Source organism: Apteryx rowi, unplaced genomic scaffold (genome assembly GCF_003343035.1).
Source record: "Apteryx rowi isolate R43461 unplaced genomic scaffold, aptRow1 scaffold_595, whole genome shotgun sequence".
NCBI classification, from domain to species: Eukaryota; Metazoa; Chordata; class Aves; order Apterygiformes; family Apterygidae; genus Apteryx; species Apteryx rowi.
In genome coordinates this window covers 484,157-501,537 of record NW_020450866.1, presented here as the reverse complement: position 1 = coordinate 501,537, position 17,381 = coordinate 484,157, and the positions used below count along the sequence as shown (strand labels likewise).

Here is a 17,381-nt window from a genome sequence, read left to right as displayed (position 1 = left end):
ATCAGGAATAGCACGATAAAGAAATACTGAAGTTAGTCTTTCTACTGAGAAGGAACACAACAGGTTATAGCTCTGAACACTTATTTAGAATTAAATGTACTTAGAATAAAACTCAGTGAACATTGTGTAATCACAAAACATGACTACACCTACCAAACTTTCTATATCTTGAGATTTGAGATCAGGACAATTAATTTTGAAAATAGCCAGTAACAAAAGTCTTGAACACCTGTTGAACATGTTCTTCATCTACTCAGTAGAGTTTACCCCATTTTCCTCAGAGTTATTTGCATTCTCTTCATTTTTATCCACCTTTTCAGAATCATGCTCTTCATGTGGCTCAAATTCTTCACTCGATTGTGGTGAAACTGGAATTGCATCAACTAAGAGGAAGCAATCATCCTTCAGTACCTGCTCAGCTGTCAGTCTGTTACAGCACAGCAAATTCCGGAGAAGAGATTTAACTTTATCATCCTAGAAACAGAGGGAGAAGAATCTCATCAACCAGGAAAGCAAACATGATTCCAAATAACAACCAAGTATTTGATGAACACTTCTCTTAAGTGCTCAGGGCCCAAAGCTATCACAAAAGATTGTACCACACATTCCCAATGGTCAGCACACTTAACAGACCTAGTGCTCCATAAGAACAAAACAAAAGCAAGCTGTCAGCGCTGTCAACCTGGTGCCAGTAGATTTCACAAAAGGGTATGTGCCATGTTTTAAAACATCAATTCCCTGAACTACAATAAATTAGAGTTAGTTTCTACTGAGAAGGAACACAACAGGTTCCATTTACCTTCTACAACAAACTTTTAACTTTAGTCATGTTTCTTTATCTCTCTGCAAGAGCACAGAAAAATAAAGAAACTGAACTAATGGGCTGTAAATCAACAGCATCTATTTTGTTATTAGCCCCTTACTTATGCCTAGATTCCTTAGTCTTTTCAGAAGGGATAAGTGCCTAAATGCTTAGCACCTCAACAGTGCCAGACCCCAAATGTAAAACACAAGAATACAGCTGTGACACATATGCATAAACATTAGCTATTGAAGGAGAAAGAGCACACACTGGATTTGGACAACAGGACTACAAGAAAGACGTCCTTCAAATGCTCAGCTAGAGACCTAGATTCAAAACAAAGCAGAACCTTTCCATGAAAAGGCTTGCTTGTTTGCAGTCCCTCCAAGCCAGCATCATCTCTGAGCAGGGACAATACACCAATGAAGCACAGAATACTTGCATGCCCCCTTGTCTACCCTCATTTCATTAAGAGAATCTGATCAATCTGCTTCAGACACTGTGATTCAATCACTTGTAAAGATACATGAGCAGTCAAAAACCCTGTAGACAAAAATAAGCAGGTAATTCCCAGCTCTTCCATTGATTAGCAGAGTGACACAGGAAAATTAACCTCTCCCCAAATAATCTGAAATCTCAGTGAGAAGATGAGACCTGAAAACTGCTCATCTTACAGATGTAAAGGATTGTGAAGTGTTTATAAAACTTTTAAAATGCTCAAAGGAAAACCTCTAGATAAGAATATTCAAACGTTTGACACACTGAAATGCAGAAGTGAACTACATGACTACGTACTTCCTCTATAGAATTAAAAATGAAGAAAGTCTGAGCATTTAAATAGAGTTAAAAGCTTTGCACTTACAAATTTGCATTTTGCAATACTGTCAAATATCTGTCAACAAATATCCCCTTCCCACCATCTTCTGGCACTAAGGAAACTGAAAAGCGATCCTACAAGTAATACTGCTGTAGGATAACATTTCATTGTATTCACTCCAACTCATTTGCTCTTATTTACTTTTTTTTTTTTAAATATAAATACAAAAAACTGGAAGCTGAAGTACACTGAATGTTGGCATGACTAAAAGAGTGGCTACAAGATCCTATCTCTAACTATTGCTTCTCTTCAACAGCTAGCTTAGTAATGTTCCTTGTAATGTTTGAAGTCTTTCCTGCAATTTTATATTTGTAGAAAACAACCAAAATTTTATTTGCTGAAAGTGTGCAGTTCCTCTCAGGAATGAGACAGAGAGAAGGGAAATTACTAGCCTTTCAAGAGCCTGCAGACGGGCATGGAGATTAGTTCTGAATAAGCTGATTATATATAAAGCACCTARGAGCAAAATAGATTTTCCCTAAGAACTGGAGCAAGGATTAACAGCCAGAGGTCTAAGAGATTCTCCAAGAAACACCTGACATATTTATTAGTACTACATTTCTTAGTAAAACCTTCTTATGGGAGTTCTTGCGAACCATAGGCAGCATAGATTATCTTCCAACGGACTTTGGTGGTTGGTGCACGTGCATGCACACACCCAGGCTGAATGCTTAAAAACTGCCAACAATGATACATCAATTAGGATTATATAGTCTGTCAAGGTCAAAATCTAATGCTGTTTCCTTTCATTAGTGAATAAATCAAGAAACCTTCTCTTATTAAAAGCTGTAAAAATGGATCCCTGCTAAAAATAATAATGGGTAACTTCATTATTTGTTTCTGAGATAAAAGCAACTGTTCACACTTCAGGAGACACCTACTACAGAAGAACACAAGAGCATGATGAGTTGAAACTGGCCATTTAAGTTGTGATTTACATACTTCAGACAGTATTTGTGAAACAATATTACAGCAGAAATCTTATGGAAAARAGAAGTGAACCAGCTCCTATCTTTATGTCCCAAGAAATTCTTTGCCATTTCCTTAAATGATTAAGTTTTCCCTTATGCAGAGAAAGGGAGTTTTTTCAGTATTTGAGGATTATGATGCATAATCCTGAATGACACACCAGACAGATAGTTCTGTACAAGTTTTGTGAAACATTTTAAATACTTCAGCTAGCTCTGATGGTGGATCATAAAGTACTAAATCTTCTTTCCTATAGTATTATGTGTTTTGAGAGATTCATTTGATTTTTAAATTAAAAAATTGAGCAACTTTAATGAGAAATAAGAAGTGCTTTTTCACAAGATCACCTCCTAGCTCAAAGGTGGCATTTTTTTATTCTTCCTCCATAATTGCATCACACCATAAATAGATTTCATATTGTTAGATGACTTGACTCCTCTACAGTATGTCCTTTAATAACTTTTCAACAATGTTCTACCAATGAGGAAAACACCACTGAAGGCACAGGACTGGCTACAGAATCCCTAGGCCAAATTATCCACACTACTTGTGCTATGCAGAGATACTCAAGCTACTTGGCCTGGACACTGGAAGCACTACAGCTGCATTAATCTGGTACTATGGCATGACAGTTTAACTCAAACATAGTAAGCAAGATATACTAAGATTGGAATGAACACAGCACTAGTAAGCCTAGACTGCTTCTAGCACCATGCTATCGGGTACCCCTGCAAAGCAGACACATCATTAATACACAAGCATAATCAATAAAGAGAGGGATTTAATATTAGTGCTTTCTTTTCCCTTGACAGAGCAACCATAACTTATCTGACCAACAGCAACTCTGCTGTTTGTTCTACTTTTCTTTCTATTTAAAGTAGTTTTGTACTTTTCTGGAAAATATGGAGATTTACCTCTAAATCTTCCCAATATTCCTTAGAAAGCTCTATCCATAACTTAAGACTTCCCTTAAAAGTTAATAACAGTCACCTGCTTTCAATTTTTAATGATAGTATAAGCCTTGATTTAAGAAGTCTCATGGCCTTCTCAAATCTACATAAAGCAGTAAGTTATCACTTCAGATGAAAGTAAGAACAACAGAACTTAGAGTAAAAAACATGATGTGAAAAGCAAGCCACACTGATTAAAAACCATAAGAGTAACTCACTCGGGAGATTGGAGGGACACAGGACAAGAACCAAATAGTAATTAAGTAGAAGAGCACAGATACAGGAAGAGTCTGAAGTAGAAACTAGTCTGGGAAGACTGGTGATTTGAGAAAGGTCTATAAACTTCCCAGAGAAATTCTTTAAACTATGTATGTTGGCATAAAAGTTGGAACAACACAAGACACAAGAAGTAAAAGGAAATCTTTAGCAAAGGCAGAAGAGGCTGAAAGCAGGCAAGAGAAAAGGTCCTAAGTCTTGGCCAGAAGGCTGAAAGCTTATGGGGGGGGGGGGGAGAGTTACACAGGAAATAAATTCAAGGAAAGAGAGAAGTTCAGGTAACTAAGGCATTCAGAGAGAAGACCATAAAACTATCTGCTTACAATTAACATTCAAGAGACATATATTAGTGAAGGGTGAATTTCAAGGCTGGACACCCAAGCTGGGAAACACAAAGGCACACAAGTCTACTCCTATTCTCAAAGGAGTCACTGGGCAAGGATAAATTTCAAAAAAGGAACTGGAAGTCATATTCCAGGTGGCAACAGTGGCTGGCAAAGGGCAGGCAGAACAACAGTTGAGAGTGAAGATAGGAGAATGAAAGCAGCAACATAAATTCACATCATAAAGGGTCCACCTACCTCTCTGAATTTGTATCATAGGCATAGAAAGGATAAGTCTCACAAAGAACTAAAATTAAGGCAAATGATAAATGGCACAGTACACTTTTACAACTGCAGTAAGTGTTTAAAATGGAAGTTGGCTATTCTATTAATGGTTAAGAATTGTCCAATAATTACGTTGGAAGACGCAAACAAAGTCAACATCCCTGAAGTTGAAAAGACAGGTTTCCTAAATCAAATACCTCCTTTGATGACTCTCAATGACTTATTCCCCAAGTCTGTAACTTGGTGTCATTCAATTAAGTTATCTGTAAAGATGTTTTTCCTCCTGAGGCCAAAGTCAAATATTAAGAAAACTCTGGGTTTTCTGCCTTCTCAAACAGGATTTTATTTGTGCATGCTGTTTAGGACATCCAAATGTTCAATTAAGAGCATTTTCTCAACCCAGCACTTAAAATCATATGTTTGATTAAAATAAATAAATAAATAGCTCTAAAGCAAGAGCACTCTATTCTTCCTCATCTGGCAGTTAACATACCATACCAACTGCATCCACCTCTGGTGTTCCATCTTCCTTTATGCCAAACTCTTTGTTTTGAGCACAAAGCTGTAAATGAAAAAAATACGTTATGTATAACACTAGTTTTTTCTTTAGTTAAAAATAAATAAATAAAACCATCCACAAACATTAATCAAGGAGATATGTTTTAAATGAAAACAGACATCCCTGTGGGAAAAGGGTGGGCTCTTCTGTAGTTTCACAGTAGGGTAAAACATATGTGGGGCTCAAGCTCCCCTTAAATGAGTACAAGAGGGGAATAAAAAACCAAACATTTTTAGCATCATAGAAGAAACTTACAGGTCCAAAGACTTAAAAGATATATATATATATACACACACACACACAACACATATATGATTCAAAGGCCATGCCCAAGCTGTACACTTGATTATATGCCTCTCAATTCCCCCCCCCCCCAAAAGGATTAAGTGCACTCTGAGGACAGACAAATGTGAACCCTTACCCATAAACACAGTAAAATTTCCCCAGGCTTTACTATTATCCAGAACCATGTCTGAGCACAGCATTCTTCAAAACTCCTGCCTGCAAGTTAAGCTTAACAGGTCTATTCTGAACAGTTAGGAGGATGCTGGATGACTTATTTAGTCAGTGCTGGGCTCTTGTCACACAGATGAGGTGAGACCTGAGAAAAGCACTGCCTCAATTTTAGAAGCAGCACTGCTGGTCAGGAGAACACAATTTCAGGTAAGTGCTGCATGAACCTGGCAACTAATTAACATAATACTAACACTTGAGCTAAAATTTTTGCTCAAATGATCAGTACAACACAAAATTCGAACTGAACAGATCAGAGTAAGTCTGAGTTAGTTACACGCTGGTTAGTCTGAAATTCAGCTAGAATACTTAGATGGAAGAGGCTCCAGAAGACTGGAGATCTTGCTGCAAACCAGATATGCTCTTTGAGCACAGCCAGCCTTTACTAACCCTACATAATTTTTTATTAAAAAAAAAAAAAAACCCACACACACTTCTTGTAAAAGTCCTTTTTTCCTAGAACAGATGAAGATCCAAACAGTGATACTGAAAATGGTCTGACTAAACCTTACCACATGAATAAATTAGAAGCATCTATGATATTAAGCTACACTTTAGTTCATCTATCTCAGCAGAAAAAATTGCTTAGTTTTATGCAATAGCTTTTTAAATTTGGAATAAAACATAATGAAGAGCAACTTTTATACAAAGCAGATTCATCTTCTCTGCACAAGTAACTGACAGTGGCTACCTACCAGCTTGCAGTTTATTTCTCTATTAGAGAGCATTCCAAGATGCTATGGCACAGAAGGGATTACTGAAGCTGTCACTCCACAGCTGATCAAACTGGCTTTTAACCTCACCAGTGTTTCCCTGGAAGACCCAGGCATGTACCTGGAGCTCCAACTGGTGCACAATGAACCCATTCCAATAGGTCAAGGGCTCATGCAAAATCATTGCCTGGGAACATCAACACTTGCTGGATAGCTCATGGCTTTCAAGTCTGTGAGATCAAGTTTTCCATTCAGAACAAGTGGTACTGGCACTGTGAGATGGGGAGGCAGCAATACAGAAGTGCCAGATGACAGAACAGAGTAAGAGAAAGTGCTATATAACACACCACCCAAGACAGGTAAGTGGACTGTTTTCTCCTTCCTGACATAACACACACTAATAAACAAGATACCCATCTAGGCACTGCTGTCCACAACATAGCGTATGATAATCCCATCCTTATTCAGACCAAAAGAGGGAGGATTGATAAGGCAATTCCTCACTGACAGAGCTACCAAAAATTACTATTACTAGGAATTATTACTATTACTAGGAAAAGTTGTTATTATTACTAGGAATGGATAAAAAAACACAAAGTAAAAACTGACAAACTGCAGCATGAGAAACAAAAGCATGATTTTCGTTCATGTTACTGTATAAATTATATGGTACATTTTATGGAGAAACGCACTGCCTTCTGCCCATAAGCTTAACTCCAATTAGCTCCACACATACCATTCTGTTTAAAATATGAGCACCTGTTGCACCAGAACAGTTCAAAACAGAAGTGAGAGATAATAATTATTACTATTTATAAAGCCTACTATAGCTCCATGGTATTATTATAATCTCCGTCACAAGCTGCAACTTACCCAGAGCAGAAGGCAGCCATAAGCATACATATCAGAGGCTAGAGAAGCTGGTTGTCCCATCTTCAGTTCAGGAGAAACTAAGCTTAGTGTACCGACAACCATAGTGCTTGCAGCAGCACGTTGTTCCTACAGGGAAAAAGTTGTACCTATAATTTTTAAGCAAGATACCATCATATTGAAGCAGACATCCCCACTTCTCCCCCTTTAGTCTGTCAGACACCTTTACCAAAGCGTTCTGTGCTGACCCAGACTGTGAAATTAAAATCCTGCTTTACTGACGGACACAATGGCATGTAAAGGAGAAAGGAGACAAAGCCATACACGTATCATCTGTTACTGCAACAAAAGAACAAGGCTGCAGATTTTCCTCCACATCAGAATTATTGGAAGTTCATAAGGCACTAGAGAACACAAGTTACAAAAACGTCTCAGATCATTGCGGGGGGGGGGGGAACAACACAAAGACAACAGTACAAATATTACGGTCCACATTAAGAAGTTTTTACCACCACTTTGGGAAGCTTCAGTTTACTATCAATTCTGCCAGCTTTCCTGTTTTTTCTTCTCTGCCCTTCTGGCCTTCACCTGAAACTAGCTGCTTACGGTAAAAAGATGATGTTTTAGGACTCTACTGCCACACTAGAAGCTAGACCCCAAGTTTCAATCCACCTCCATGACAGCTGTAAACACCAGCCACAGCCACACTGGAGGACACTGGCCTCCAGACTGCTGAGAGGACTCGGTAACACATCAGTTACCAGCTCTGCTCAGCCATTTGCAACAATGCAGTAGGTACAACCACAGAGCAGCATGGACACCCTTACTGGGAAGGCACAGACTGGATCCAGCCCGGGAACTGCGAGTGGGACCTTCCTGCTCTGCTACACAAGCTGCTTGTTTCAGCACAGCCCATACTTGCAGGGAGAAATAAAGTCCTCCTCAGCTCTTGCAACTTTCAAGATGACACCACCTGCACCAAGTATGACCTTGTAGAGATTTCAGATGTTTTTAAAACTTTGTCAACTAACATTTTGAAAATTGAGATTTATTGCAGGGGAACCATGAAATGTCCAAGTATGGGAGACTCTTCATGAGATTAACAGAAAACACATCTCTAAAGTGGAGATAAAGGCTCTCAATGAAATGTATTTTTATATAGACATATTTTATATATAAATTATATATTTATATATACATATAGATACACATTATATAAAGTGTTTCCCTGCGCTTGTGGCACAGCTGAGCCATTTCTGTTTTCTTTTTTTATTAAGCATGAAGCAAACATCTAGCATAAAAGAAGCTTTAGCTCAAAACAGCTTGAGTTTAAAAAAATTAAAGGTGACTACAAAAAGAGATATCCTCACTACATACTTTGCTACATAAAGGCAATGAACAGTAAGAAGAAACTGTGTTCTTAAAGACTGGATTTTTTCCCCCATGAACAACTATGAATTTCTTTGCCACAGAATCTGAGGAGTAAATGTAACTATAAATACTGGTCAGTTTATATAGGCAATAAAAACATGTGAATTTAAAATACTAGAACAGATTAAAATTCATTAGAACCCCATTGCCAACCATATAGAAGGGAAATACTTCATATGAGAGCTAGACTACCCCTGCTTCTTCTAGCACAAGTTCTTACGCTCACTTCTGTTGATGCTGATTACCATTGAATACACAAGACAGAAACAAGCACGGCAGTTTCTACATTTCAGTTCATTCCTTTGCTTAACTAGTGCCTATGCTCTCCTCTCTGTCACCCAGGATTAGATTGTGTTTACAAAAATTTCAACAAGATTTAAACTGCCCAACCCTATTCAGAATAGGGAACAGGAGTCCCACTGCTGGGCACACATTTATCAAAAAGTCTTATAAACTGCAAATGCACTTGTCTATCTTGGTACATAATTCTGATCAAAAGTCACTGAAGGTTTTGGGTTTTTTTTACCTCTGATTTTGTGAAATCAAAGTCTCCAACGATTCCTTGTTTTCGATTCACAGCAAAGACGTTATTTCCATGCAAAGATCCATGAACTATACTAGCTCCATGCAATGTGTGTAGACCTTGGGCCACTCCTTTCATAACTTTTAGTGCTTCCTAAAGATTCAATTTTTTTGGTGTTTATTCAGATAGGTGGATACAGAAAAGCCAAAGCAAAGCATGCTTCCACTCCACAATTAAGACAGATGTATTTTTAACTTTCTACATACTTAGAGTTCCTGCCAATACTGTTTTATGAAGTATGGATTAATTCCCGGCAAGATTTTGATGACTTGCACAGCCAATCAAAATAAAATGCAGTCACTGCTTAGCAAGTCACTAACATTATGGGGGGAAAACAAACAAACATTTAATTAAAAAGAAAAAATGCAACATGTTTTGGGACAAACATTTATAACTAGGTCTCAGCAAACAGCACTAGAAAAGAGACTGTATCAGCTTCTGGCTACTGTTTCTTTGAAAAGAAATGGCTGCCAAACTGCCTGTAAAGAACTTTGGACAAATTAAGGAGGGGCAGGGGGGAGTCCTCTGAACTAGAGGAATGCCTGCATTTCCAAACATCTGTAACATGTTAATTCCTGTACTTTTAAAATTAAAGTGCAGGTTTTTTCCAAAAACAAAAGAATAACAAAAAACACCACACTTACAAAAACACAACCAAACACACACATCATGCATCCAAGCAAAGACTCTTTTAGGAAATTACAGTCTGACTGACCAGATGCTAAAAATATTAGCCAATCTATCTTGTAACAGTTTGTATAGTCATGTCTGCACCAGAGGAGGTTACATTGGTGAAATACTGTGAAGCAGCAGAAGATAAAGCAAAATGAGAAGGGTTTGGTTCAAACACACAGAAGTAAAAGTGCTGATATTCTAAGCAGCTGTACTTACTTTTAAAGTTAAAGGTGCATCAGCCTGTAAAGCTGCCAGACTTGCCCCTGGATAATATGGGACCATTAAATACACCAGAGGATCAGACTTCAACAGGAAAAAAAAAAAAAAAAAAGATTAGATTGTTTCAAATATCAGAAATATTGGAAAGCTTAGCATGCACTAGATGTGCGATAAATCGAGTATGTTCACTGTGAAGCTAGTTTATCCAAAGTAAACTCAGCAAGGAAATGCTTTCCGATTCAATGCTTCAAATTAAAAAAAAAAAAAATTAAGGCTTTAAAGCCCAATTGCAAGTCTTTCAACTTAAAAGAGAAATCAAGATCATCAATTTGAATCTTGCCTTGCAGAAAAGAAGAAACATCAGTTGTAATAATCCAGAATTCTCCTTCTGCTGACCCCAAGCTCTGTGATATTTGGCAACTCTTTCTATCACTTTGGCTTCTGAATTTGTATCTACAGAATAACCCTGAAAAACAAAACAAATACCCAAGCTACAATTCCTAATGCCCACAACATTACTGCACAACACTTTTTAATTAGAAATACATTTCATTAGGTTCCATCAAATGACCTTCTCTTGTACTTATTACAAAATTTAATTCCAGCTGTCACAGATTATTCCCATATTTACTCATTAACACTTAGAAAGTCTGGACCAGCAAAACAGGGAGTGTTTCTCTAATTTGATATGCCTGTAAGTCAAGCCAAAAGCAAGGAGATTTATAACTATGCTTCTCATAATACTATATCCCTTGGGTCTCCCAATTGCTAGCAGGTCAGAAAAGAGTCAGAGCAAGGGAAAAGAAGCAGTTCCTGAAATTTGACAGCAAAATCATCAGAAAGATGAAACAGCATCTGCAAAAAGAAACAGGAGTAATGAACAGGAGAAAGGATCCACCAAACACCGGAAAGAACAGACAATAGAAGGAAGCACCATTTACAACTGCTGTCCTCAAGGAAGCGAAAAAAATCAGAAAATACAGAAACAATCTAGAAGGAAAACAGTGCTTTGTGTTCCATAGTCTTGTTGAACAAGTGCTGTTAAACACAGGAGTAAGAATAGTACAGAGGTCAGGCAGAATCAGTACGTTAATAAGCTAAGGGCTCACTTGCAGTGCTTATACTGAAGTCAGTAACAACATTACCTTTAAAAGAACCTTCTGATCTTGAATTTCTGAACACACTAAAGGCCTCTTCGTGCTCAGTTCTTTCATGGGTTTGGCATCTAAAAGGTCTCGCTCCAAGCTACACGTCAGAAGTCCACCAGAATTCTGAAGCACATGTACACACAAATATCCGGTATAAGGGCACTGCGTTTAACAGCTGCCAAGATTCAGACTGACTACCTCTCCTCTTCCTCGATAAACTGAAAGTAGGGAAATAGCTCGGACATGTTAAAAATGAAGTTACAGCATCTGTTACAAGAGGCTGGCTGTATGCAAAATACCATGGCAAGACAGAAAATGGATCACATTCCTTGAACATCACCTGGGGGTGGGGGGGGAGGGGGGAAGGATATTTAAGAGTACATACAACCCTCAAACGGACAGGGACTGTGCAGAGCATTGTTGCTGCAGAGCCTTGCCAGTGCCCTAAACAATAACTGACAGTGCAGGAAGCACTCAAACAATCTCCGCTTACCATATAGTTCAGAATTCCTGCTTCTGGATGAAGAAGTGGCAACTCCGGGAACCATTTCTGCACCAAATACGTAAGCTTCTCCTGAATGAAAAAACATGGCCCACAGCTTCAGGTTGCTAGCTTCTGACATATACACTTACACTGGCATTTGCAATGTATACCCAGAACTTTCAAAAGTACATCCACCATGACTGTACTCTCTTACCTTCTTTGGCAGCATCACTCAGAATACAACTGCAATTCCCTTTTCAAAACAAACAGAACAACCACCACCACAGACCAGTACAGTAGCTCAAGATGGATAAATTTTTTTAAAGCCTTTGAGGGTGGGTAATTGAGGCCCTAAAGAGTTCATGTGCTATCAAGGAAAATATTCCATCCTTTTTGCAGTAGGCCCCAGTAGGCCTAGACAAAGAAAACAGCCTCACTAGGAATAAATGGAGGAAGACTGAAATCAAGTCATAACAGACCAGGACATTCAAGGATCTTCAGGCCCCGCACAGCTATAATGCGGCAAGTTAACTGTTGCATGTACACACACACACTCCACTACATCTACAAAGGCAGATGTATCACTATCAGAAATCCTGGTGCCTTGCTACTTACTTGCAAGACAACAGTTTCTGATTTTTCCCTCTACTTAGAGCACTTAGAGAAAGGGTGACCTCCTTCCACTTCAGGAAAAGCCCTGCTCTTACCTAGTTGTAAGGAAAGGTTTTCCTTCTTACAAGAAATACAGCCTTTCTTCAGCAACTGAGCTTGCTCTGTCACCTGCAGCAGTTCTGGGTTGAGAACTACAAGTCACATTTCCACCTCCCCATCCCCCACCCTTCTTGGTAGGGTCCTAAGAGACTATATTCAAATAGAAGGGCACACAATCTCATTTGGGAGGTTTCACCCAAAAAAGGGACAGATTAATATTCAATACTATAAAAATCACTTTTTATTTTACCCAGAACACACATTAAAGTAACTGAAACGCAGATGTGTTTCATACAGCTTTGTTTTAGCTGCCTAAGTAATTTAATACTTACATATTCTTCTTGTTCCTTGTATATTTCCTGAAGAACACTATTTCGCAGTTCAGCAATTTTATCCTTAATTCTTGTCATTTCAAACTCACTGTAATCATCAGACTGCATGAGGAATAACAAAGTTACTGTGTATAATTCTCACACTGCTATTATATTAAAACACCTACTACGTAAGGATTAAAAAGCAACTTCAAAACTATGATATGGAAACTAAGTGTATTCTCAAACGCAAATTTTACTCGGCCTCCTTCCTGGAAATCCAAGAGACTCTCATAAGACCTAATCACTGGAAAAGCTGCTTGGCTTATCTTTGCAACAGACTGAATGTTCTAGTCCTCTGCCTATTGGTTTCCTAGATCAAAGAAGATTTTTATTTATTTAAGTTACTGATCATGTATAATCATAACAGCAACATCACTTGTCTACCAGCAATGCCAGCCTCCATTATTCTTCCCTTCCCCTTCCCCCCCCCATAAGAGGGTATTTCCTCCATGTCACCTCACTTATCAGGAATCCTCTTCCCAGTGGGATTCATTAGCATTGCTCATTTTAAATCCCTCTGGGAGCTCGCTGCCCCTTTACAAGGCTTACAGACGCACATACGCAGGTTCTTTCTCTTAAGCATCACCAGAATGATTTAATCACAGAAGGAGAACTCTCACAATAGTGAGGCAAACTGCACCGATGCTGTGGCAATATTTACGTTCTTTGAACTTACTTGAGGGGTAGGAAGGGAACCCTGAAAATTAAAGCAATGTTGACTTTTGTCACCAAAGGAGAGGTACACATGTTATTAGCAAAGTGACTGGGGTTGAGAGTGACAACTTTGGTAATGAAGGTTCAGTAGGTAGAAGAAATCTAACATACTTGCTCTTACATACTTGAATAGGAGAGGCAAGACGGACTTCAACCACACCAAAGCAAGAACTAAATGCAAAAATATCACCCTCTGGACTGATTAGTGTAACAGAGGCATTATGGAAAATGGAAGTAACCATACAACCAGCACAGTAAAGAGACAAGACTGTTCACACAGTACTGGACAGTGAGAGACTGTGTCACCAGGAGGACCTCTACCCTTCCCAGAAGAGCCTCCTTCAGAGCTGGCTCAACCTGAGCAGCAGCAGGATTTTTGGGAAGGATTTCATATCACTTGTAACATAGTATCACCTAACCACAGTTCCTAACTTGTGAGGAGGGAGACACAGGCATTTAGCTCTCCACACAGCCAGCTAAAAGAATGGTGCTGTGCCTTGGGAGTGAAATGGGAGAGTGGCTATATACTACACCCTCGCAGAATGGCTGTATTTTTATTTTAAACCACTCACACTTACTCTCAGGAGCCTGAAAGACTTTTGCAGTTAGACGTAAATTCAGGTCAAGCAACTTCAAAATGCTTGTTCAGTCAGGACTTAGAAGAACACATCTCTGAAGTATAGAAAACCTATTCTATGTAGTTACCACCTATTTGCAATATACAAAATTAATGTTTCTAAACCAGTTTAAGAACTGCAACGCTTTTATACTTCCTCAAAGTTGCTCTTTTCAACCAGCTTCCATCTTAACTGGGCCTTTAAATTTTTCAGAGTCTTCTTAATTGATAATAAGTTGTCAGTATTAGGTCTTCTATTCAGCCATTCCACCGCCTGTTTTTTGAACTAAGGGGAAAAAAAAAAAAAAAAAAAGGAAGAGTCAGAAAATGTTCAAATGTTCTATTCTAAATATGCTTTAGTTCAATGCCTTAGAGAAACTGTCCGAAGCCTACATGAATTCAGCTTTTCAGGGTCTTTCCCACAGAAACAGGTTATTATTTTGTTTAATAACCTTCTGGAAAACATTTGACTTATGGCTTAATCTCCTTAAATTACAAACTRTTGATTCGTAAAGAATCAAAAGACTCTAGCTTCCATTCTTGATTTTAAAAAAAGTGACTTATTTTTAAATGAAATTAAGCTTTGGCTGTGTAATGAACCACTACAGTTCTTATGCTTTAACTCAATCTCTCATCATCAATATATTTCTATAATTTCCAATAGGAAAGAGGAAAAATAAAAGGACATGTTTCAAAAAGAAATTAGGTCAGAAAGGGTTACTAATATAGGTCTATGTGACAAATAAATAACGTGCAAACTAACCTCAACACTGGCCAAGTATTTGTTCTGTATGACAATGATCAGATGCTGCTCTTGACGAATCTTATGTATAACTTTATTGTAAGCACTGGTAATTATTTGCTTATCTGCCTCATCATGCTCCTGGATTGAATTACAAACAGAGAGAAAGGTTAAAGGCTAGGAATCATTCTCCATTGATAAGCACCCACATTTAAGATACAAAATCTTTAGTGAGAGATTCCAACTGTTAATAGAAGAGCCCGCACATCAGATTTTTATCCCTCTTCTTGAAGAGGCCAGATATGGAAAGTTACGAAGTCTTAAACTGCTTAAAGAGCAGTTTCCAGCAGTTTCAGTAGAATAAAACTGACTGGCACTTCTATGCAGAAACTCCATTTCAAATTTCACATGCTGTGAAAGAATTTAAGGACAGCATGTTTAAACAAACACAAAACATCAAGCATGCAACCTTTCTTCTAAAAGAAAGTCACCAATTGCATTGCAGACAGCAGTCACAAGCACAGACCAAACTGGGGATTTATTGTTAGTATCACGCTACATTATTAGAGGACACATTCAACTTGCAGTGATGTGATTGTTCTTCTGGCACAGTAGAGACTCTCACTGCAGACAAGACACGTATCTCAAAAAATTAGCAAGAGAGAATGGAAGAAATGCTTTTCAGAAAAGGTAAGCAACTAGAGAGAAGGTTAGCATTGGAAAAAATTCCCAATAAGGCAAGAACATTTGTTTGAAGCAAAAAGAAGGTGATGAAAAGCCATTCATCTCTTAAGACTGAAAAAGTAAACATATTCATAACTATTCAGAGATGCAATTCCATTATTTTAAAGATAAATTTACTTTTCATCATCTACATTTTCAACACATGCACTGAAACTCAGAATAGCCCGAAGAAAGTTTCTCTGCACATATGAAGCAGAGAACCAGTTTCCCCAGCAGTTCTTAGCTAAGTTAGTCATAGAGAGAAGTTTCTATAACGATCAAGAGGTCAACTTCTGGTTATCTGGAAAACACATGCTTTTCCCTTGCTGGGGATCAACCCGAGTGACTTTCTATCACACTTCCACAAAACAAAAATACTGCTTCATAATGAACAAACTCACCTGCTGTTTTAAGAAAAGCTTTAAACTGAAATCAAAGATGCATTAAACATATAGAAGACGATAGGGAATATCAGAACTTACAGCTAAGTCAGTGTCCAGTTCTTTACAAATATCCAACTCAACTTTTTTTAGAACTTCATCCACATTGCCGATCACTTTCTCCAGATTCAAAGATGCTTCTGACATCAGGTCAAAACACTTTTTTTTGGGGGGGGGGGGRGGGGCAGAAAACAGCATTGCAGTTGGAAGTTAAAGTTAGCAAGCAGATAGGATAGCAAAAAACAGGCAAGAAATACAAATGAAGAGTGAGCACTACCAAAAATCTAATCAGGATGTGTGTCAAATATCAGCTTTAACTAGATGACACTTCAGTGATATAACAATTTCTAGAACTAACAGCACTAAAATTCACCAGGCAAAAGCAAGGTAATTCTTGCCTTGATCAGGTTTTATTTTCCTAATCTCACTTTCATTTTTACCAAAAATGAAACAGTAGAGGAATCCCAGTCCATCTCCTGTTGAGTCTAGTGTCAAAACTAACATTGTGCTGCCCACACAGTGAAACAAAAGATGCCCAAACCAAGGCTTGATATCGCACTTTCATTACCGAGAGGGCTTTATGTTTTTATTATTTTAACGTTTTCCTAGTGAAAGTGGTTGAAAGAACGGACTTGAAGTAAACCAATTCCCTCCCTGTATCTTTGCTTCTGCACAAGTATTGAAGGCTTTACTTCCTAAGAAAGCATTCAGCCATACTAGCAATGCTTCTAAGTTACTTGCAACTCTTCTATCAAAACTGAATAGAGACAGGGCAACATTAAAGATAAAATTAAACATCACTAGCTCCCTATACACAGAACAGCACAGGAGAAGACATGTTCCCACAGCAGTACATGCTACTTTGAAAATGTTAAGTGCTTCAGCTGTATTATTGTTTTCAAATAGGTCAACAAGCAAAAACCTCTTCTGAACTTTGCACTGAACAAACTCATTTCAACCTCATGCTTCAATGCACGACACCCATCTGTGGCCCAAGAGTGCACGTGCTGAGTAGAGCGCCCGACTTCAACTTAAACCGCCACACATGGCAGAGCTAATTATTCCATTACCCACATCTTTCATTGTCTTCAACTCTAACTAAAGGAGATCTGATTACAGGTATCATTTGTATCAGAAAAATACGCATAGTTCATGAGTACAGCTGAGCTATCATCACAGGAACACAATGCCTTAACATATTTGTCCAAGATTGCTATAAGAAAACTCTAAATTTGGTCTATGATTAGAAAGACAAATAAGCAAATTCAAGGTAACTGTTCAAAGCAACTGTTCCAGAAGTCTCCAGATCAAGTCTACTTACGTAAATAATCAATAGCCATTGAAAAGCACTGCAATCTAAAATTCCTGCACATATCATTTCCTC

General features: G+C 38.2%; 1 protein-coding gene across 1 annotated transcript in view; it reads right to left on the bottom strand.

The window, feature by feature from the left end:
• Window positions 1-232: 232 nt before the first annotated feature.
• The window catches only part of STK31 (serine/threonine kinase 31), a 44,642-nt gene continuing 27,493 nt past the window's right edge, over window positions 233-17,381 (bottom strand). Inside the window, exons 12-23 of the mRNA XM_026082836.1 lie at window positions 16,040-16,156; window positions 14,856-14,975; window positions 14,247-14,378; window positions 12,721-12,822; window positions 11,687-11,767; window positions 11,191-11,316; window positions 10,386-10,511; window positions 10,043-10,129; window positions 9,095-9,244; window positions 7,141-7,266; window positions 4,976-5,044; window positions 233-474 (exon numbers count right to left, since the gene is read on the bottom strand). Coding sequence (XP_025938621.1) covers window positions 250-474; window positions 4,976-5,044; window positions 7,141-7,266; window positions 9,095-9,244; window positions 10,043-10,129; window positions 10,386-10,511; window positions 11,191-11,316; window positions 11,687-11,767; window positions 12,721-12,822; window positions 14,247-14,378; window positions 14,856-14,975; window positions 16,040-16,156 — 1,461 coding nt within the window. The 3' untranslated portion in view covers window positions 233-249. The remainder of the gene's footprint in view (window positions 475-4,975; window positions 5,045-7,140; window positions 7,267-9,094; window positions 9,245-10,042; window positions 10,130-10,385; window positions 10,512-11,190; window positions 11,317-11,686; window positions 11,768-12,720; window positions 12,823-14,246; window positions 14,379-14,855; window positions 14,976-16,039; window positions 16,157-17,381) is intronic.